Here is a 24,107-nt window from a genome sequence, read left to right on the forward strand (position 1 = left end):
GGTGGGGCTGACGTGTTAGTATGACAGGCAAAACATATCCATAGATTACCCCACAATACTTAGTAAATTTACAGTTTCTCAGTCATTATGTATTATTGATTCAATCTCTAACTGTTGCTATTTTTGTTAAGGCCGATGTCATTGTCAACAACGTTCCCATGAATCTTCAGCTTGGAGGAGGACCACTATCTCGGGCATTTTTGCAGAAAGCTGGTCCCATGCTCCAGAAAGAGTTAGATGACAGAAGGCGGGAAACAGAGGAAAAAGTGGGTAACATATTCATGACAAGCGGCTGCAATCTGGACTGCAAAGCTGTGCTCCATGCTGTGGCTCCATACTGGAATAATGGAGCAGAGACTTCTCGGCAGGTAGGGAATGCTCTTAGTTCTCCAACGTATTTGGTAGCTTTGGGAATCTCCTTCTGGTGTGGTATAGATCTGTGCTCAAGGGAAGCAATTTTGCCCCACAGAGGACAGTTGGGTTGTTACAACTGCTACTGGTATCTAGTGGGTAGAAGCGAGGGATGCTGCTAAATATTCTATGATGTACACACCAGCCCCCACAACAAAGAAGTGTCTGCCCTAGGCTGTGAAACCCTCATATTGATTGAACCCTGTCTATCTATTGAAATCTTTATTACATTCCATGGAGAATTCATCACAACTAGCAGTTATTTCCGAGTAATTGACCCTTGGAAGTAGTAACATTCATTGGGATTCTATAGGAGGGGTGTCTAAGTTGTAATGTAATAATCTTTCAGTACAGCAAAGAGGTGCGCCCAGCACTGTGGTGAAGAATAAAAAAAGAGTCAGTGCCCTTCTTTTGATAACATCATTCCCACCTCCACTCCCAGTTTAATTTCCCAACTTTTTTTTCAGAATATAAAAAAGTAATACAAATACATTGTGGAAAATATAGAAAAGTACAAAAAGACAATAAAAATAATAATCCAACCACCAAGAGATAACTGTTTTCTTCTTCTTCTTTTTGAGACCGAGTTTCACTCTGTTGCCCAGGCTGGAGTGCAGTGGGGCGCCATCTCAGCTCATTGCAACCTCCGCTCTGCCTCCCGGGTTCAAGTGATTCTCCTGCCTCAGCCTCCTGAGTAGCTGGGATTACAGGTGCCCACCACAGGGCCTGGCTAATTTTGTATTTTTAGTAGAGATGGGGTTTCACCATGTTAGCCAGGCTGGTCTCAAACTCCTGACCTCAAGTGATCCACCCGCCTCAGCCTCCCAAAGTGCCGGGATTACAGGCATGAGCTACTGTGCCTGGCCTTAAGAGGTAACTTTAGTTAACATTTTACTATATTTCCTTCAAGTCAACTTTATGACTTTATGCATATTTATTTATTTATTTATTTATTTTTTTGAGATGGAGTTTTGCCCTTCTTGCCCAGGCTGGAGTGCAATGGCACGATCTTGGCTCACCGCAGCCTCCGCCTCCCGGGTTTAAGCAATTCTCTTGCCTCAGCCTCCCGAGTAGCTAGGATTATAGGCATGCGCCACTACACCCGGCTAATTTTGTATTTTTAGTAGAGATGGGGTTTCTACATGTTGGTCAGGCTGGTCTTGAACTCCCGACCTCAGGTGATCTGCCTGCTTCATCCTCCCAAAGTGCTGGGATTACAGGCATGAGCCACCACAACTGGACAGCATATTTATGTCTTAGTTGAGATTCTCTCTCTCTCTCTTTTTTTTTTTAATTGAAACAGGGTCCCGCTCTATTGCCCAGGCTGGAGTGCAGTGGCACGATCTTACCTCACTGCAACCTCCACCTCCTGGGCTCAGGTGATCCTCCTACCTCAGCCTCCCAAGTAGCTGGGACAACAGGCACACACCACCATCCCTGGCTAATTTTTGTGTTTTTGTAAAGATGGGGTTTCACCATGTTGCCCAGGCTGGTCTTGAACTCAAGGGCTCAAGCGATCTGCCCACCTCAGCCTCCCAAAGTGCTGGGATTACAGGTGTGAACCACTGTGTTAGGCCCAATATTCTCTCTCTCTTTTTTTTTTTTTTGGCCCAATATTCTCTTTAAACATTTTTAAATACAGTTTTTTTGTTTTTGTTTTTGTTTTTGTTTTTGCTTTTGAGACAGAGTCTTGCTCTGTCACCCAGGCTGGAGTTGGAGTACAGTGGTGCGATCCTGGCTCACTGCAAGCTCTGCCTGCCAGGTTCATGCCATTCTCCTGCCTCAGCCTCCCAAGTAGCTGGGACTACAGGCGCCTGCCACCACGCCTGGCTAATTTTGTTTTTGTATTTTTAGTAGAGATGGGGTTTCACCGTGTTAGCCCGGATGGTCTCGATCTCCTGACCTCATGATCTGCCTGCCTCAGCCTCCCAAAGTGCTGGGAGCCACCGCGCCTGACCAATACAGTTTTTTTTTTTTAACTTAATATAAATACTGCATGTTGTTAAAGACTCTTCATAAACACCACTTTTAGTTGCATTGAGCTACCATTTTTATGCAGCCATTCCCACACTGTTGGACCCGCCTCTCCTGAATGAGTGTGACTCTCTCTGGAAAGTACTCTGCCCTGTTTTTGTTTCCTCTTTCCGACTTCTCAGGCCCTGACTAAGCCAACAATAGCAGACAGGTCCTTGTCAGAGTTGCTGGGACCACAGCTCTTTCTGTTTTCCACCAGCTTAAGCCCTAACTTATGTAAATGTACTTTGCACATTTCAGATCATGGCAAATATAATCAAGAAATGTTTGACAACTGTAGAAGTGCTATCTTTCTCATCAGTCACATTTCCCATGATGGGAACAGGAAATTTGCAGTTTCCCAAAGCTGTTTTTGCTAAGCTAATCCTTTCAGAAGTGTTCGAATACAGTAGCAGCGCAAGGCCAATAACTAACCCTTTACAAGAAGTCCACTTTCTGGTATATACAAATGACGATGAAGGCCGTCAGGTATGGTTACATATCCCATCTGGTTAATTCTGGCAAGTGAACCCAAGCGCATTCAGATGTTTTTATAGATCTAGGAATAACCGTGTTTTCTAATCCTGTGCCTATAAGTGATGGTTGCTAATGGGAGGTTGTCATATGACTTAACTATGAGCCAACACTGATAACTCATGTTCCTAGACAGTTCATCAAGAGACAAGCTAATCTATAATAAATACATTCTTAGAAAGAAGTGGAAAGTTATTGGCATAAAAATGGCCTAGACATTTTAACACTGACTACATGAAAGCTAAGTCATGGCTTTATCTATGGGGAAAGGGCAGAATGAGAGAAGCCTCAAGGATTTAGTTATTTGGATAGAATAGACCAGTCTACCCAAGTCTGTGAGTGTCTACAAACTAGAAATAGCAGCACCATATTCACCAGTGGAGAAGCAGTCAAGGCACACTAACTAAGTAGTTCCCACTGACATTAGAAGAATGGTATTAAACCTAGGTTTAATCTCAGTTTTGCCATTTAAAAGTTGGATGACATACCTCTCTGAATCTCAGCTTTTTTTTTTTTTGAGACAGAGTCTCATACTGTCACCCAGGCTGGAGTGCAATGGCGTGATCTCGGCTCACTGCAGCCTCCGCCTCCTGGGCTCAAGCAATCCTCCCATCTTAGCCTCCCTAGTAGCTGGGATTACAGGCATATGCTACCACGCTCGGCTAATTTTTGTATTATTAGTAGAGACGGGGTTTCTCCATGTTGGTCAGGCTGGTCCTGACCTCAGGTGATCCACCCACCTCGGCCTCCCAAAGTGCTGGGATTACAGGCGTGAGCCACCGCGCCCAGCCTGAATCTCAGTTTTATCAAGTGTAAGACAAGTGTGGTAATAACACCTTTCGGAATTGTTCTAACTATTAAAACGGGTGTATTTGAAGTGTTTTGCATGATATCTAGCAAACAGAAAACCCCCAAAACTGGTAGTAGTCATTACCCGACTTTAAGGACTGACAAGCAATTGCTACAACTTACTAACATCACCACTTAAACTGGATCAAAGATAATTTTGTTTTTTAAGTTCTTAGTTATACTTACCCATTCTGGATGGAAGTGTGGTCTTTCCAGAGATGTTTCCCAAAGTTCCCCAGAAACACTCCAAAGTATTGCATGATGTAGTTTGTAAGTAAATTTATCCATAGGAAATAATAATAATATTTTAAAAAACAACATTTACCCCCAAAGGTTCTTAGATTTTTCCCCCGGTAAATATAAAATATCCAGAGACATATTTTTTTGCTCAAAGATAAACTGGGGGAAATTATTATTAGCAAAATGTTCATGATATCTGTGTCCTTGTTGAGTTCACAATAACATCTGCCCTTTATTGGGGTGACGTCTTTAGTAGCAATCTGGAAAGTAACTGCCCCAAATTTCATTGTTAACCAAGAATTAGAAACATGGACTGGTGCAGTGGCTCACGCCTGTAATCCCAGCACTTTGGGAGGCTGAGGCAGGGGGATTGCTTGAGCCCAGGAGTTCAAAACCAGCCTGGGCCACATGGCAAAACCTCATCTCTACAAAAAATACAAAAAATTAGCCGGGCATGATGGTGCACATCTGTAGTCCCAGCTACTTGGGAGGCTGAGGTGGGAGGATCAGTTGAGTCCAGGGGGTTGAGGCTGCAGTGAGTCAAGATCATGCCACTGCACTCCAGCCTGGGCAACAGAATGAGACCCTGTCTGCAAAAAAAAAAAAAAAAAAGAAAGAGAAAAAGAAAAAGTAGAAACAGTCCCAAAGATACCTGAAAAGAAAGAAAATGGATGAAGACAACCCAAGTGAAACTTTATAACTCTACTCTGTCGCCCATTGCTCAATTTTCTCACTCGCACGACCAAAATGCCTTTTTGTTTTTTCCATTCCTAAACAAAACTTCAACGTCTGAGGTTTTCTAATGTGGATTTTCGTGTTTTCATTCAGGAGGCTTTGGCTGGACGTAAGAGATGAAGCATACTGTATGTATTTGTTGTTAATCAACCCCAGAATGTGCCTAACAGCCAAAGATGCCAAGGAACGTTGTTGCCCTGCCCCCTGCTCACCTACAAATACTCTACACTCCCCTCAGCACATTGGATGTAGGAGATTAGAATTATGGGGCTTCAAAAGAGGAGGGATAACTGATAGTGGTCACAAAAAAGGCATGTGACTTCCTGCAGAGCCAGAGTCAGCACCCCTGCTGACATACTTGCCTGGACAGTGTTAGTTTACTCACAAAGTAAAGCAAATCAGCACTGCTATTTGTGGAGAAAATTCCTAGGTTGAACTGCAATCCTTTAAGAAGTCTCTGAGGGAAGAGGAAATATTTTGAGAACTATTGTTATCAACTCTTTGATATCTGATGATCAAAGCTCCAAAGAATTGGATTAATATTTTTACCCAACATTGTTGTAGTCAGTAACTGTTTCTATTTCCAGGCATTTTTAGATGAATTCACTAACTGGTCAAGAATAAATCCCAACAAGGCCAGGATTCCCATGGCAGGAGATACCCAAGGTCTGGTAAAGTCGTTCTGCTAAGGAAATATTTCCTTTTGCTGAGCAACTCTTCAGTGGTAGTTGAAGTCCAATAGAAGGAGGCAAAGCTAATTCACATGAAGAACAAATCTGTGATGGAGGAGGTGTTAGAGCATGTCCCATTGTCTGGGCACACAAAGAAGCAATCGCATATTAACATGAACCAAATTAATGGTAATGAAACCAGAGTTTCTAAGAAATGGTAATAAAATAATAACTAAACTGTGCCTGGCACACTATACTTTACTGATTGCTTTCATATATAGTATATTATTTAACGTGTACAACGGCCCCATGGCAGGTGGTTCCGTTGCCACTGTATAAACGTTGAAAGGTAGATCTAAAGGGTTTAAGGGATGAGCTGAAGTGGCACAGCTAAGTTGTAAGCCTCAGAGTGTGGAGTGGAGAGTAATATGCCAACGGGTTAAAGGTAGCTTCCTCTGAGCAGTCTTTCTTTTTTTTTTTTTTTTTGAGATGGAGTCTTGCTCTCTCACCCAGGATGGAGTGCAGTGGCGCGATCTTGGCTCACTACAAACCCTGCCTCCTGGGTTCAAGCAATCCTCCTCCTTCAGTCTCCCGAGTAGCTGGGATGACAGGTGCCCACCACCACACCCAGCTAATTTTTCTGTATTTTTAGTAGACACACGGTTTCACCACGTTGACCGGGCTGATCTCGAACTCCTTACCTCAAGTGATCCTCCCACCTCAGCCTCCCAAAGTGCTGGGATTTTGGAGCAGCCTTTATATTGCTGCACCTGTGGTAATAAAAGACCCTCCTAGCAGTGTTGTCTGGAAGAAAGGACAGTGCGCTTTTCACACTCCCTTTTTTTTTCTCACTCCTCTCTCTTGACACCCCAGCAGCTCTTGCCAGTAGACAGACTGGCACAATCAGATATTTCTGCCTCATCCTATGTAACTTGGAAAATGTAGATATGCTTACTGTCACAAAGCATTATTTTCTAATTTCCTTTAAAAAGAAAACCAAGCTGTTTAAGAGGCCAGGAGATGTGGTAATATTTTGGTTTATGTTGGGGGAAAAGAAAGAGGGCTGGGCTGGGAAGAGAATGGGGCCCCAAGATGAGTGCTGTTCCTCCAGAAACTGAGTCAGCCCATTCTTTACCTATTTTCTTTCTTTTCAGGTGTGGTCGGGACTGTCTCTAAGCCTTGTTTCACAGCATATGAAATGAAAATTGGTGCAATTACTTTTCAGGTTGCTACTGGAGATATAGCCACTGAACAGGTAGATGTTATTGTAAACTCAACAACAAGGACATTTAATCCGAAATCAGGTACTTTATTTAAGCAATATCTTGTAATTATTAGTATGACTAATTTCTGGAAGGGAAATTGTGGCTAATGTTTGCCCTGAGTGGACAGAGAGTGTTGTAGAAAATATGTGGTCCCTGAACTCAAGAAGACGTGGGTTGAATCCCAGCTATGCCACTTACCAATGTGTAGCTGTGGACAAATCCCTTAACCTCTCTGAGTGTCAGTTTCTTTGCCTGTCAAACACCTATTTCCCAGGAGAAGATTAGATGGGGTGTTAACTGATATAAAGGTGGAGTTTAACTGACGCATTGTACTTAGTGTCAGCTGTCGACTGTCGAATTCCACAAGTATAGTTTAGTACCTCTAAGTTCTTCTATTTTTATCTTCCTTTTTAGGTAACCTACTTGGCATTTACAACTCACCTTCTGTAGCTCTTCTCTGCTCTACATTATACTGACCGAGAAATGAAACACAACCCTTTTTCTTTATTTTCCCTGAAATGTTTGACTCCCATTATAGTAACACATTCGGGCATGCCCTCCCCTCATATGTCTATTAATTTATAACTTATACACATACACTCTTAACCTTTTTGGGTTTTTTGAGGCGGATTCTCACTCTGTCGCCCAGGCTGGAATGCAGTGGTGCAATCTTGGCTCACTGCAACCTCCGCCTCCCGGGTTCAAGTGATTCTCATGCCTTAGCCTCCTGAGTAGCTGGGACTACAGGCATGTGCCACCACCTAATGTATTTATTTATTTATTTTTTAGTAGAGACGGGGTTTCGCCATGTTGGCCAGGCTGGTCTGGAACTCCTGACCTCAGGTGATCTGCCTGTCTTGGCCTCCCAAAGTGCTGGGATTACAGGTGTGAGCCACCGTGCCCAGCCCTCTTAAACTTTTGTATATTATAAAATGTTGACCTTTAAATTAAAAGGGTAAAATAAAACAGAACTAGAATTTAAATATTTTCTAAGTTGAAAAATATTATGGAACTTACCATGCAGAAGTGAATCTGTAGAATATCCATTTAATTCATTGGTCGTTCCATTTTTCGGTCATTTAAAATGTAGACATAAAGAACATTTGGTTATTTGAAACATGCTAAGTTGAATCTATGCATTTATCCCTGTCCCCTTTTGGAATTCCATTAATACAACTGTAAAGGAATGAAAAGGATATAAACACACAAGAAAAAAGAACGTTGTAAGGAAAACAACTATGAACAAAAGATAACAAATTTTTAGACGATGGGGAGCTGCTAGCCAAGGGTGGTAACTGCCATGGAGTAGAGAAAATTTAGTACCTGCAGGAGAGAAGAGTAGCCCCAGAGACACAGGAATTAGAGGCTGCTGGTATCTGGGAAGGCAGGGGGCAAGTGCAGAGATGAAAACAAGGTTGAATGAAATTCCAGATCAGTAGCAGTTAGACTACTTGATTGGATCCTCCATCCTATACAGCAGTAACTTTCCTTGCTCTTCCCTGGCCAGAGATGGGAGGTTTATTCTCTAGAGAAACAGAACCAGAGGGATTTTGGACTTAGGGCACCAGGCATAGGTGAGATGAGGAGCTAGGTTGAAAACTGTTTAAGAGAACATCTGTGTACCAAACATTGAGTGCCCAGCCCCTCTCCCTGCATGGATCCCAGAGCAGCAGACAGGAGGTGCTGCCTGCTCGCCTTACACTGAAGCCCGCTGGTCAACAAGCCTTCTTGCATAGAGCTTCTAAGCTCACTCTTAAATAGGAATGGACTGGTGAAGATCACTTGACATTTGAGGAGAGTCTTCACAGCAAAGACAGAGACCAGAACAAACAAATTGAAAAAAGATTTTTTAAAAAAGAGACATTTTATAACACACATATATCAAGGATATAGAGATATAGATATCTTCATAATGATAAAACAACTAACATTCATTCAATATTTTCTGCATGCCGGGTTCTGTGCTAAGCATTTTTCATCCATTATCTCTTTTAATGTACAAATAACCCTGTGAGGGAAGTGCCATATTAGCCTCTGTGTAACAGATGAGGAACTTACTAGTCACATACTAGCTGGTAAATACTGGAGTCAACTTCAGCCCAATTTGTCAAAATGCAAAGTCCATGTTTTTAACCACTCGACCCAGCTGTCATTAGACTTGACCAATGTGGTGAAGCTACAACCTTGACTGGAAGATGCACTGGAGTGAAACCAGCTGTTTAACTGAGCAGGGCAGGGAATCAAAGAATCTAGTAAAGTGCTCGATTTTATTACAGTTTTGAGATCCATGCTTCTCATTAGTATCAGAACTTTTATTTTTATAGTTTCATTCATTTTTACAAAATAATAAGAGTAGAATGCAAAAAATTTCAAATAACTGCAAAAACAGTCCTGTATAAATAGAGAAGGTAAAGTTGCAGACGCCAGCCTTTCAGCTCCTGGGCACTTCCATGGCACTGAGATCAGACTGTTCATCAGCCACTGGGTGGAGGTTGCTATAGAAAGAGCAGTTGGTCGGGCGTGAGGGTGGTCAATGGATTATGCACAAAAGGGTGAGTCGAGCAGAAGTCTAATGTACAAAAGCTACAACCACTTATTGAATTCTAACTGATGCCTTTTACCATTAACATGTCTTATTTAGGTATGTCAAAAGCTATTTTAAAAGGTGCTGGAAAAGCTGTAGAAAATGAATGTGCTGTACTAGGTATGGGCACATGTTACTTTTGACTACAAACTTGAAAATCAGGGGGCTGAGATTACAGTGAGAGGATGTACAGGAGGACTGGAGGTGGAGTAAGTAGCGAGCAAAACTTTGCAAGAAGGTTGGTTCACTGGAAGAGCAGGCAGAGGTGGTGGAACTTGGAGGCTATGGGGGAGAGGTTCTTCATCCCACCATCTCATCTGTCTCTTACTTCCTGAGTAGTAAAAAGAACCCAGGCCTGGGTCCTAATAATCCAGGCTCTGCCATTTACTGAGCGATCCTAGGCACATCATCTAACTGCTAAGAGCTTTGCTTCTCTCATCAGTAGGAAAGTTCCACTAATAAGTAGTGTGGGAAAGCTGTGCCACAGGTGGTTTTGAGGATCAGAAGGAACAATTAATGTGAAAAGTTCTGTAAACTGTAAAGTGCTGTACAAACTTTCCCCAAACTTGTTCTACTTCTTCCAGCACAACTGCATATAGCCAACTTCTAATCCTTTTATGAATGAGTGTGGACTTTGAGTGGGGAACCTAAGGTAGTGATTATAAGCTATTTGTCCTTCAAAATATCCCTTGCAGAGTAGGGTAGACAGTCAGCTATAAGTGTGCTTTCAAGAAGTCATAGTGCACCATGTTTGACAATGTATTCCCGCAACCGACCTGCTACAATGCCTGAAACTCCTATCTTAGTAGCTCTCCTCTGATTAAGAAATTTCTCTGGAGTGAATAAAGTTCTGGAGTGACAGCAGAGGAAGGTAATATTTGATTACTAACATGAGGACGTTAGCAGGGGTTTGAGTACTGGGAGAGCTCGCTGTGCCTGGGAGGCAGGAGCAGAGGATGAAGGTGAGCTGGACAAGCTGGAAAAACCTGAGGAGGCTGCCTGGGAGGGGAGGGTGGGAGGGACATCCGAGGGGCCCTAGGGAGTGCCTGGGCACGGGTGCTCCTCAGGAGGGCAGGATGGGATGGGCAGGGATCCACTCTCCTCCTCCTCCCTTTTGCTGGCCCCAGCCTTACTCAGAGCAGTCTGAACCAAAGAAGCAGTGCCTTAAGATGGCCCTCATAATTTCCATGTGCTCAGCTCTAGGGTCCTGAGCCAAGGAGAAGTTTTCATCCTTTCACACCTCTGTGCCACAGAGTACATTGCTTTTACCTCCTTCAAAATTAACGTGGCTGAATGTGCATAGAAATTGCTCTTCTGGGACAGTAGAGTGGGGGTTAAGAGCTATGGAGACTGGCTGCTTGGGTTCAAGTCCTAGGCAATCTTTGGCTACTGACCTTACCTCTCTCTGTGGCTGTTTCATGTGTGTAATGGGGAAAACAGTACCTGCCTCATAGGCTTGTTTTGAGGATTGAGCAGATTAATGCAGATAAAGTACTTTTGAACAGCACCCCAAATACTCAACAGTGTATTTGTTGAGTTCGAGAATTCTGATTGTAAAGAAAATGTGGCCGTCACAGTCCAGTGAATGAAACCAACAAGCTCGAGGGAGACTGGGCTTCACAGCCTTCACTGTCAGCTATTTTCATTTTTCAAAAATCAAAGTGTTGCCTCCAGTAACTAATGGGCTGCATGTTTGTTTTTCTTTCCTTTTTTTCAGCTGCACAGCCTCACAGAGATTTTATAATTACACAAGGTGGATGCTTAAAGTGCAAAATAATAATTCATGTTCCTGGGAGAAATGATGTCAGGAAAACGGTCACCAGTGTTCTAGAAGAGTGTGAACAGAGGAAGTACACATCGGTTTCCCTTCCAGCCATCGGAACAGGTTTGCAGCTTATCATTCTATAATAAAATTTGAGTGATACAAATTCCTTTAGAATTAGCCTCACTCTTAAGCAGATCAATGCTGAATCCATCTGAAAGTGGCAACAATGATGTAAATCAGAGAGGGGGCCATCTTTTAGATCCGGAGGGCACCACCAGCTACTGGGCCAAAGCCTCTTTCCTCCATCTTTCTTCTTTCTTTATTTTTTCAAGACAGAGTCTCACTCTGTTGCCCAGGCTGGAGTGCAGTGGTGTAATCTCAGCTCACTGCAACCTCCTCCTCCTAGGCTCATGCAATCCTCCCACTTCAGCCTCCCAAATAGCTAGGACCACAGGTGTGTACCACCATGCCTGGCGAATATTTGTATTTTTTATAGAGACAGAGTTTCCCCATGTTGCCCACGCTGGTCTCAAACTCCTAGGCTCAAGCAATCCGCCTGCCTCAGCTTCCCTAAGTGCTGGGATTACAGGCATGGGCCACTGTGCCCACCCCTTTCTTCTTTATTTTATGTTCCCTAAGTATCTTTCCAAGTTTGGTCCTTAACTTCATAGTTTTCTCACTCTTCATTTTTTTCCCCTTGGGGGATTCATTTGCTCTCACGTCTGGTAACATTTCTGCATTGACTCCCAAATCAGCATTTCTCATTCTCTCCAGGATCTCCTCTGGGGGAGTTTTCTATTACCGGAAACTTCATTACATCAGAATCCAAACTCATGATCCTCCCTTGAAAACAGACACTCCTCCTGAGCTCCCGGGCTTTCTCGTTTCCTTCGTCGGTGGTGCCATGACGCTCCCAGCTGCCCTGGCCTGCCATCCTTGCTTTGTTGTGTCCCCAGACCCCCACAGTCAGCAAGTCCTGCTGAATCTTCTTCCAGAGAGTTGTTGAATTCCAGCCTTTCTTTTTGTTTCCAAACCCTTCAGACCTCCCCCATCTGGTTTACTTCAGTGTCTCCCAGCCGGCTCCTCATTTGTGCATTCATTGAATTGAAATGCCGTTACCTAGGCTCTGTGCAAGGCACTGGGGAGAAAATCATGAGTAAGATGCAGTCACTCCCCATGAGCAACAAGCTCAGGTTTGTCCTGCTCAGTTTCTAGGAACGCTTTCCTCATCTCTATCATATCATCCAGTCATCTGCTCTTCTTAGTTGACAGTGCTACTGGTCACTCACTTCCTGATTCATTCACATTCATGTCCCCTGTCACTCTCATGGAAGTGAGGGCTTCTTACTTGGGAAGTATTAATAGTATGTAGCCACAGATTACCATTAATCTGAGAGAGTTTTTCAGCAATTAAATTCCTGGTTTTAGAGCCACCACCATCATTTTAGCTCGACTCTGTAGACTTCCTTCCTCTTCCCAGATTAAAACAGAATGCTCCTGCAGGTATCCCAGGCCCCTCTCGTATGAGCCCCAGGGCACCCTCCAGTGTTTGCAGTACATTCTTCCTGGCTTCCACACACTGATAACCTTTTGTTATAACCTTTTGCTATCGGTGGTAATGAGGCCAATAGGGAAGCCAGGGGGAACGTGCTGCAGGCATTTTGTTACCACTTTTTGTTTCTTTTGTTCATGCATTTCTCCATCTGGAGCCTCTCCCACACCATCTGGCAAATTACAGCTCTCACAAACCCAAATTGTTTTGTTCCCATCACCCAGGGCAAGCACTCTGCTACTTGGCACTGGGCAAACAGAGTAGAGTAAGCTCTGGCCCCTCCAGGAGTTCATGATTTTGGAACAGATGCAAGACATAGTAACCAAGAATGATACCCAATGCAGAAGTCACAGGTGTAGGTGTGTTCAGCCACACAGTGGGAAGGGTTGCAACCAGATAGGTGGAATGAGCCTGTCAAGGGACTGCATACAGAAAGAGAAGAGGGCTGAGACCAGAACAGTGAGAAATGCCCACAGGTAGATTGTGGCAGGGAAAGGGCAGAAAAGTCAGCAAAAGAACCAACCAATAATCGTAAGTGTTGGAGGAGAGTAAGTGCAAAGCCCCAGAGGAGGAAGTGGGAGGCCATGAAATGCTTATGCCACACCTCTTCGACTGTGAATACATTGTGAGATCCTCAAAAGGGAAGGACCAGATCTTTGTGTCTTCTCTGCCCCATGTTGAGTGAAGAATCATTGCCCATTAAATTTTGTTGAATGGAGGAATGAATAACAGGTGATTTTGATGATGCCTCCAGAGATGCTCATGGATGTTCTCTTCCCCATTGATTTCAACGGACATTTTTGAAATGTTTCTCAGACCTGGCGCGGGGGCTTACGCCTGTAATCCTAGCACTTTGAGGGGCTGAGGCGGGTGGATCGCTTGATTGCTTGAGGTCAGGAGTTCAAGACCAGCCTGGCCAACATGGTGAAACCCTGTCTCTACTAAAATAGAAAAATTAGCCAGGCATGGTGGCAGGCACCTGTAGTCCCAGCTACTTAGGAGGCTGAGGCTGGAGAATCGCTTGAATTCGGGAGGCAGAGGTTGCAGTGAGCTGAGATTGCACCACTGCACTCCAGCATGGGCAACAAAGTGAGACTCTATCTCGGAAAAAAAAAAGAAAGAAAAAAAAATAAATGCTTACCAGACGCAGTCTATTTTGAATACCACTAAACTCCTATGAAGTAGCTGGAATAGCTACATTAGTTGTAGTAGTAATATTAATAATTGCTAAGATTTATTGAGTCCTTACTGTATGTTCTAGGTGTTTTACATGTCAAAGCTCATGTATTCCTCACAGTAACCTTATATAGGGTGATCAGTTCTTTCAAGTTTGACCAGGACTTTCCTGGTTTTAACACTGAAAGTCCCATGTTGCAGGCAGCCTCTCTGCTCTGGGGAAACTGGGAGGGTTGGTCTTCATACCTATGACATGGAAACTATTATCAAAGACAGGTTTATTGTGAAGATAATGAAGCTTAAGTGATCAGACTTCACTTGCACAGGTTTTTTAAAAGATCCTGAGAGGAGCCCTAATAATGTCTTCACCTGGTTATATGACTTAGTAAAATTTCAAAAGTAGGATATTTTAACCATCATGAATTAAGACCACTGTTTCTCCCGACTTTGACGTCTCATACTTCCCCTTGCACTGGGTGATGTTGGGGTGGCTGTAAACATTTATGCGATACAGCTAAGGAAAGTTGCCTTAGGAATACAATTTTCAGCATTTTAAAAGATATACTTTGTTGTGGTTTCTTTTCTGATTCTAAATATTCACCATTATACATAATTGTATACTTATTCTTTTTCTGAGATATATAAATTTCAAAACCTGGATCCATCCTATACTCTGTGTCCCCATTTTGTAGATGAGGAACTTGAGGTAGGTTCAACCTAGCAACAGAGCTAGGTTCAAAGCCATGCAGCCTGGTCCCAAATCCTGCACAAATTTTACCATTACTTTTTTTTTTTTTTTTACTATTACATGTTTTTTTAACCATTATATTCTTAATTACTCTATTCTTACCTACCATATTCTTATCTCTATTACCTATTACCTTTTATTATTACCCCCAATTTCTAGCTGAGCAAACTGAAGTGTAGAGGTGTTATAGGTTGAGTGTGTCTCTCCAAAATTCATATGTTGAAGTCCTAACCCTGGTACCTCAGATTTAGAGATAGGGTTTTGTTTTTTGTTGTTGTTGTTTGTTTGTTTTGTTGTTGTCTTTTGAGACAGTGTCTCACTCTGTCACCCAGGCTGGAGTTCAGTGGCACGATCTTGGCTCACTGCAACCTCCACCTCCCTGGTTCAAGTGATTTTCCTACCTTAGCTTCCCGAGTAGCTGGGATTACAGGTGCCCACCACCATGCCTGGCTAATTTTTGTATTTTTAGTGGCAGCGGGATTTCACCATATTGGCCAGTCCAGTCTCGAACTCCTGACCTGAAATGATCTGCATGCCTTGGCCTCCCAAAGTGCTGGGATTACAGGCATGAGCACCTAGCCTGGAGATAGGGTCTTTAAAGAGCTAATTAAGTTAAAATGAGGCCATTAAGGTGGGCCCCAAACCAATACGACTAATGTCCTTATAAGAAGAGGACATTAGGACACTGCCAGGTATGGAAGGAGGAACATGTGAAGACACAGAGAGAAGACAGCCATCTACAGATCAACCTTGCTGATACCTTGGCCTCAGTCTTCTAGCCTCCAAGATTTTGAGAACATCAGTTTCTCTTACTTAAGCCACCTGTCCATGGCTTTTTGTACTGCAGCCCTAGCTAACTTCAAGAGGGATCAAATGACTTACCCAAGATCAGACAGCTAGTAAGTAGTGGAGCCAGGACATAAACTCAGCTCTTCTGCATCCAGATCACATGTTCTTATTTCTGCACTGCCAATGCCCATCAGGTAAAGATCACCAGGAACACACACTACGGGGAGCTCTGCAGCATCTCAGTAGGAGAGTGTTAGAAAGGACTTAATGGATTTGGGCTTGTTTTAGGTGATTTTGTGGCAGTCTCAAGTAAGTGGGGCTTTTCTCTGGATCAGAGACTTTTAGGAAACAGACATAATTCTATGATTGGGTATCTTATCTAGAAGGAAGGAGGATGCACTCTGGCTAAATGTATGATTGGTAATGCAGCAGCTGTCACTCTTTTTTTTTTTTTTTTTTTTTTTTTTTTTTGAGACGGAGTCTTGCTCTGTCGCCCAGGCTGGAGTGCAGTGGCGCGATCTTGGCTCACTGCAAGCTCTGCCTCCCAGGTTCACGCCATTCTCCTGCCTCAGCCTCCCGAGTAGCTGGGACTACAGGTGCCTGCCACCACGCCTGGCTAATTTTTTGTATTTTTAGTAGAGACGGGGTTTCACCATGTTAGCCAGGATGGTTTCAATCTCCTGACCTCGTGATCCACCCGCCTCAGCCTCTCAAAGTGCTGGGATTACAGGCGTGAGCCACTGTGCCTGGCCTAGCAGCTGTCACTCTTATTAGTCAAGATAGGGGGATATTGGGCCATCTCTGTGATTTGGACAGGGTTTATGTTTTTGTCTGCGATAAGACATAATTATGGAGTAGTCTTGTTTTTGTGTTAATTCATCATGGTCAGAGTGGTTACATGGATGATGTACTATGAAATTGTTTGTATTCAGCTAAAGAACACCAACTAGCTGTGAGTGTCAGATCAGTTCCTGGCTGTGAGGGGCTTTCCTGTTTCTCAGCACTGAGAACTGGATTTGCCATATTTCATCATATTAGCAACATCAGGGAAACTTCTTTGTCATTAAATTTTTTTTTCAGGAAATGCCAGAAAAAACCCAATCACAGTTGCTGATAACATAATCGATGCTATTGTAGACTTCTCATCGCAACATTCCACCCCATCATTAAAAACAGTTAAAGTTGTCATCTTTCAACCTGAGCTGCTAAATGTATTCTACGACAGCATGGAAAAAAGAGACCTCTCTGCATCACCGAACTTTCAGTCCACATTCTCCATGACTACATGTAAGATGTTCACTTTTTAAAAATCACCCTGCTGGCTCGGATAATCACTTAGAAAATGTTTAAGTGTTAATGTACACTGAGTTTATAGTTTTCTATTTATTTTAGGACTTTCAGACAACTTCTTATGATCCATGGGAAAAGTATAAAAATTAGAGAACGCAACCTCCTGTCAACTGATTATTTTCCTGAGAGGCAAAATCATGCCTGGGAAATAGGAATGACAAATAAACAGGAAGAGAATGGAAGTGAGGAAGCAGAAAGAGGGGAGGAAGCTTTGCAAATTCTAGCCAATAGTCTAGCCAATATTTATTGATTGGTTGGTATTGACCCTCATTTCCTCTTGGAGCTGTGAACTAGCTGATTAATATTGGTCTGCTAATCATCCCCCTACAGACATGTTAGCCTGGAATAGAATCAGATGTAAGAAGGGAGTGGCTAGGATCAGCTGGTTGTACTACATCACAAGCAGCCACACAGATCCCAGATCCCCAGCTGCTACTCTGTAAGGTGTGTTTATACTTTAAGTACTTGTACCAACCTGTTCCTCTGACTTCGTTTTCCCCTATTTTGTGGCATTTGTACTGCTATTAAAATAACTAGGATTGCAGCCTTCTCTTGCAATCACTATTTTCAGCCATTTGGAGCACTCACCCTTAAAGCACTGTGAGTTTTGCTAGTGATAAGGCACATATGCCATCGGCAGCCTCCCTAAACTGAGAATTATTGTCTGCTGCTGTCAGAAGAAATGTCAGTTCTCTCTACATTTATTTCCTGACAAGTATTCTCCTCGGTGTGCTACAACACACAATACGTGTAGGACACGCACAATAAAAACATGAATATAATAGTTGGATCTGTTAAGGTTCTTTCAGTAGCAAATACTAGAAAGTCCAACTTACACTGGCTTAAGCAAAAAACAGAATTCAATAACTCATGTTATTATAAAGCCCACACATTCCTGGGTTCAGGTACAGTTTGGTCCAGGTGCTCATATAATAATATCATCTAGACCCTGAATTTCTTCATCTCTCATTCTCTTCTCAGCTGTATTGTCTTTTTCTTTAAGCTTCATATGGTGAAAGATGGTTGCTAGCAGCTTTAGGCCCACATCCTTCCATACTCAGTTTCAAGAGGAAAGAGTATATCCAGTGGAGATATACACTCATCATCAGGAACATGATGCCAGGGAACAGAGCTCTTTTAAGCACTGAGAGTCTTTCTGATTGGACCATTTTAGGTTATCATTGCAGGCAGGGAACCGGAATTACACTGGCCAAGCCAGAGTCACATGCTCCACACTTCAGCTAGAGGGGTCACCATCCGAAGCAATGGGGAATAGCTGTTCCCCAGAGGAAATTCAGAAAGCTTTTACCAGAAGAGGAGAAAAGGATACTGGGCAGTTAAAAATAGTATGTACCTGCTATAGTATCTAGGGATATATAAACATTTTTTCCCTTTGGTCCTTGTAGATGAAAATTTTTATTTAAATTTAAGAACAGTAAATAAGTCATTATCAGTAAAGTAAAAAATAAAGCTTAACTGGTTCATCACTCTTTGCTTTCACTGAGATTTTAAACTGACTTACAAATTTAAAAAACAAAACAGTGTAGTTGAAGAGAGAAGCAAACACAAAACTGACTAAAATGAGCAGACAACTGACCCTCTGAGACAGCAGGGTTGTCAATGCCGTGAAAGACTGATTTCAACCTGAACTTCTGGCACCCGAGGCAAAAACAAACCACAATACAACTGCATTACATCATCTTTGTTGTTAGAGAAAAGGAATAATACAGATGAAATATCAGATAAAAGGAAGTTTGTTGGCTCAGATAAACTGGAATTTTAGTAAGGATTTATCATATAGCCCTTTTCCAAAAAGAACTTAAAGAGGATAGCTTTGAGTTTCATTTGTGCAGATGATACACAATTACTTTTCAAATGTATGTTAAAGCTATTTATTGAGTCCAGAGATTATTTATTGAGCACCAAGTATATATCAGATATTAGAAATATAGATTTGGGAAGTCATGTGAGTAGGTGGGATTGAAGTCCTTAAGTGTGATTGGCTTAAGTGTGAGAATAAACAGTGAGGAGAGGAAGACTGGGGGCAGAGCCAGGGATCTTGTTTGTTTTTTTGTTTTTGTTTTTGTTTTTTTGAGACGGAATCTCGCTATGTTGCCCAGGCTGGAGTGCAGTGGTGCAATCTTGGCTCACTGCAACCGCTGCCTCCCAGGTTCAAGCAGTTCTCTTGCCTCAGCCTCCTGAGTAGCTGGGATTACAGGCATTTTAGTAGAGATGGGGTTTCAACATGTTGGCCAGACTGGTCTCGAACTACTGACCTCAAGTGATCCACCCGCCAGCCTCCCAAAGTGCTGGAATTATAGGCATGAGCCTACGTGCTCGGCCGGGATCTTGGTTTTTAATCCCACCCTCACAGGTGAGGGCATTTATCCTGAACCACCAGGAATTTGAAAGTAGAGCTTATCTTTTAAAACAGTGGTCCCCAAACTTTTTGGCCCCAGGGACCAGTTTCATATAAGACAAATTTTCCACGGACTGGGTTATGAAGGGGGTGGTTTCAGGATGGTCCGAGTGCATTACATTTATTGTCCACTTTGTTATTATTATTATTACATTGCAATATATTATGAAATAATTATACAACTTACCACAATGTAGAATCAGTGGGAGCCCTGAGCTTGTTTTCCTGCAACTAGACAGTCCCATCTGGGGGTGATGGGAGACAGTGACAGATCATCAGGCATTAGATTCTCATTAGGAGCGCACAACCTAGATCCCTCGCATGCACAGTTCACAATAGGGTTTGAGCTCCTGTGAGAATCTAATGCTGCCACTGATCTGACAGAAGACAGAGCTCAGGTGGTAATGTGAATGATAGGGAGCAGCTGTAAATACAAATGAAGCTTTGCTCTCTTGCCTGCCGCTCACCTCCTGCTGGGCAGTCTGCTTCCTAACAGGTTATAGACCAGTGCTAGTCTGTGGCCTGGGATTCGGGGACCCCTGTTTTAAAAAACACTAATCTTTTCAAAGAGCTGTATGGGAAGAGGGCTCAGGAAAATGCCTAGCACATGGAAACACTTTTAAAAGGGTTGTTATCGTGCTATTTTCTGTGAAGCCCTGGGCTGCAAGTCAACAGTGCTCCTTACTTTGATAATGACCTTCCATGTGATGCTGGGTGAGTATTCCTGGGACTCTGTTTTCTCTCCTCTAAATTGTCTAGCCAAAGTCACCTTTTGTACATAGAAGACGGAGTAGATAGCACAGTTTGGTGTGGCTTAAGGGTGTGATTTAAATGTCTTTCCCCTCCAGAAAATACCTTTGGCTTTATGCTTTATTCCCTATTAATATACAAATACCAGCTGGGTGCTGTGGCTCATGCCTGTAATCCCAGCACTTCAGAAGGCCAAGGCAGGAGGATTGCTTCAGCCCAGGAGTTTGAGACCAGCCTGGGCAACATGGCAGAAACTCATCTCTACAGAAAAAATAGCGAGGCATAGTGGCATGTGCCTGTAGTTGCAGCTACTGGAGAGGCTGAGGTGGGAGGATTGCCTGAGCCCAGGAGTTCAAGGCTGCAGTGATCCATGATTGTGTCACCGCACTCAAGACTGGGTAACAGAGTGAGACTCTGTCTCAAAATAATAATAATAATTAATAATAATATACAAATACCTCTGGGATGTAAAAAATATCAAGCTTAATTGGTTTTTAAGAATAATAACCCTATGTTTACAAACGACTTGGCATTTCCTAAAGCACTTTCAGACTCCTTATTATATTTTAACTTTGCAACAATCCCGTGAGGTGGTAGATAGAGCTCATGGGATCTATCTTATAATTCCCATTGCACAGATGAGAAAATAAAAACTCACCCAAAAGTGGTGTTATATGTGTTCAATGTCATATGGCTGGTCACAGGTTGAGGCTGATATGGTCTTCTGATTCCAAGTCCTGATAGCTTCCTGCTCTCCAGCCTCAGGGCATGAAAGGAATAGAAGGCCTCCAAAAAACCTTCACCTCCTTACTTCCCAGGCTTGCCTGCTGTATTCAGGGGAAAGGAAGCAGCAGATCCAAAAGGACTGTAAGGCCTTGGACTAGAAATGATTAGGCAGAAAGATCCTGAAGGAGATGAACAGTGGGGAAAGGAAGGAATGCAGCTTTCAGAAACCACGCACATTATTGGTGGGCAACTGCCAGAATGACTTTAAAAATGGAGTTTGAAAAGAGCTTACTGATTAGGGTTAGATGCCTCCCTGTGTCACGAGATGGACTTGCTCAACAGGAAGACAGTGCCCTGGATCCCTCTCTCAGGCCAGGTATATCTTTCACTAAAAGTGAGTAAATTGGCTTTGTTTGTAAGGAAGAAATCCTTTGGTTTTTACCTGTGGTGGTGTATCTCTAATGCAGGGTGTCCGTATTCACACTAGTCCTGCTATCTTAGCAAGTTGATGTCTAGCCTTGCTGTTTTAGAAGTTCCAGGAAGCCACTGAAAAGCAAAGGAAACCCAGGCATGATCACCTTATGGGAAAGCATTCTCTTAGCACATCTGCTATTTTCTTTACATGGTGCTTTCTCTACTTGGTATATAAGATGGGGTACAGAACCATGTGCTTTAAATATCTTTAGCAAGGTAATCATTTTCAAAAAATAGAAGACAACTACATTAAATAATACTGATAAAAGCAAAAGCATCTATAAATTAGCATTCATGTTTACATATTAGTTTCTTACAAAATTAATTCCATAGAACTCTCTGGGAAAATTACAATTTCAAGCTACAGTGGATCTAAGTTTATCTAAATATTTTATCTAGAGCATTAATGAATATATTGTGTCATATTGGTGTCAGACCATTCACTTCATCTGGATTTACTCAACTGAGGATAATAGAAGAAGCAACTGTGAAATGTGTAACTTCTGCTTTAAAGACCAGGTTTGGATGACGAGAGACAAGTGCAGAGGAGGTGCCCTGATTTTCAGAGGTCTTTGGAAATGAATGTTGTGTTTTGACCAAATGCTGACTTTCCAGATAATCTTCCTGAAAACTGGACTGACATGAATCATCAGCTGTTTTGCATGGTCCAGCTAGACCCAGGACAATCAGAATATAATACCATAAAGGACAAGTTCACCCAAACTTGTTCTTCCTATGCAATAGAGAAGGTAATACTGTGTTAAAATTTACTGTTTAAAAATGTTGATGAATTAACATAAAAGCTATCTCTTTTTAAATAACACCCTTCCTTCCTTTGTACCTTACTATGTTTATTTTAACTGGAATTAGACTTACTCAAGCTCCATAGACTTCAAATCTCATGGTTTATTCATTAGCAGTAATGAAGGAGATTCCAAGTCACATGTGTATGTTAGGATACTTTCAGTTGCAAGTCACAAACCAACCCACTCAAACTGATTAAACAAGGAGGACTGTGTCGGAGATTAATGGAAAGCCCCAAAGTAGGATGGGCTTTGGAGAAGTCTGATCCGGCGGCTTGATGGTGTCCTGGATCCAGTTGCTCCAGCTTTGCTGTCCTCAGTGTCAGCTTTGTTTTAAGGCTGGACTTTCCTTGTGGTTGCTGGATGGCTGCTGGCAGCAATTAGGGGGTCTCTGTTTTCTCATTCACAACCCATAGAAGACAACTGTGTCCTGTCCCGCAGTTACTGGATGAGAATCCCAACCACTGCAGCCATCTCCGTGTCTAGGGAATAACTTGTTCTGGTTGGCTTGGGCCTGAGCTATCAGATCCCATCAATGTGTGATCCATATTGAAATCCTGATCGGTTTAACTCAATTAGACTCCATCCTAGAACTATAAGTAGGGCCAATCCCACTCAAACCAGAGGTTGCTGATGGGGTAGAATGCATGTTTAGAAGATTACCACAATGCCCACTATGCTGCATAAAAATATTTGTCAGTAAACTATAGGGGTTTATCAGGAGGTCATTATCATACCATGTATATCAGAACAGGGTGTGGCATCCTAGTAATTTAAAATCTTGTTGCCGCTTCCATAGAACTGTGTACTTACCTCTTGGAGCACTTATAAAGTGGTACTCTGTAACTATGTACTTACATTACGGCACTTATAAGGTACTTTGATAACTTTTCACATGGCTGGCTCCCCGACTAGACAGTGAGCTGCTTAAGGTAGGAGTCGCATCTTGTTCATTTCTTCATTCTCAGTACCTAGGAAGCTGTCTAGCACACAGTATGACATAATATGTATTGAGTAAACTTGATTGAATGAATGAGCTTAATTCCTGAGAAAGGGGAGCCAGGAGATAGAGACATCCTGCAGGAAGGACATAATTTAAAGGAGGAGATGCCTTGTGGTGTTAAAAGCTGTTGGAAGTACAGTCCTGGGCCTCTGAATCCATGGGTTCTGCATCCATGATTTCAACCAACCTCGGATGGAAAGTGTGGTGAGGCCTATGATGGTTGAGTGTACTGAATGTGTACAGACCTTTTCTTTTTTTTTTTTTTCAGACTTTTTCTTCTTGTCATTATTCCCTAAACAATATAACAACTATTTACATAGCATTTGTTAATACATTGTATGAAGTAATATAAGAAATCTACAGATGATTGAAAGTATATGAGAGGATTGTGTAGATTATATATTAATACAAATACAGTACTATGTCATTTTATATCAGGGACTTGAGCATCCTCAGATTTTGGTATCTGCAGAGGTCCTGGAACCAATCCTCCATGGATATTGACGGATGACTGTACAAGAAGTGCAAGAACCTCATTTTGTGTTTACACAATATCTGCGACTTTCTTGGCTCATACTTCTTTTGAAAACCCCCAACTTTGGATTAGTCCCGTAACCTACCTTCTCTCCTGCTGCTCTTAGATGAAATCCTTACTAATTCATGGTCCCCAGCCTCAGCTGGACCCTCCAGGCTGCCTGGAATCCTTCATTGCTTCCTCCAGTCAACCCCCTCACACATTCCCCATTGCAAACCTTCGTTACTCTCCCATAGGCCTCCACTACTTTCAGCAGAACAACTTTCCCACCTGCTTTTATGGCTTGGATTCTCCTCAAGAGCTGCCCAGGTACTCACTCCATTCTTCTTGAACCTCTCTTCTTCCTCTGTTTCCAGAACATCATCCTCTCAGATTTCCTCCTCCTTCCCCAGACACAGGTTATCTGGAGCCCTTTCCTATACTTTCATAGCTCTGTGTGTGTTCTCCTGACCATCCCTTATAATTCTGCGCGGTAGTGATTAGTTTTCTTGTCTTGCCCGCCACCCCATGCCATTAGACTGAATGTTTCATGAAGACAGAGACCCAACACAAACTTGATTCATAGAGATGTTCAGTAGATGATGACTGAATGGATGTTAACTCCATTTCCTAGGAGGAAGGAGAACCAGTAGAGAGTGATATTTTGAAAAGAAGTGAAAGAAGAACAGAGTTTTAAGGAGGGGACGGCTCATGGTTTGAAATGCTATTCAGAGGT

General features: G+C 42.6%; 1 protein-coding gene across 1 annotated transcript in view; it reads left to right on the forward strand.

Moving 5' to 3' along the window:
• The window catches only part of PARP15 (poly(ADP-ribose) polymerase family member 15), a 57,825-nt gene that overhangs the window by 29,208 nt on the left and 4,510 nt on the right, over window positions 1-24,107 (forward strand). Inside the window, 8 exon segments of the mRNA XM_054483839.2 lie at window positions 132-368; window positions 2,686-2,913; window positions 5,370-5,448; window positions 6,608-6,757; window positions 9,360-9,422; window positions 11,020-11,187; window positions 16,413-16,619; window positions 21,667-21,800. Of these exon segments, the coding sequence (XP_054339814.2) occupies window positions 132-368; window positions 2,686-2,913; window positions 5,370-5,448; window positions 6,608-6,757; window positions 9,360-9,422; window positions 11,020-11,187; window positions 16,413-16,619; window positions 21,667-21,800 (1,266 nt within the window).

This window comes from Pongo pygmaeus, chromosome 2 (assembly GCF_028885625.2).
Source record: "Pongo pygmaeus isolate AG05252 chromosome 2, NHGRI_mPonPyg2-v2.0_pri, whole genome shotgun sequence".
In the NCBI taxonomy this organism is placed as follows: Eukaryota; Metazoa; Chordata; class Mammalia; order Primates; family Hominidae; genus Pongo; species Pongo pygmaeus.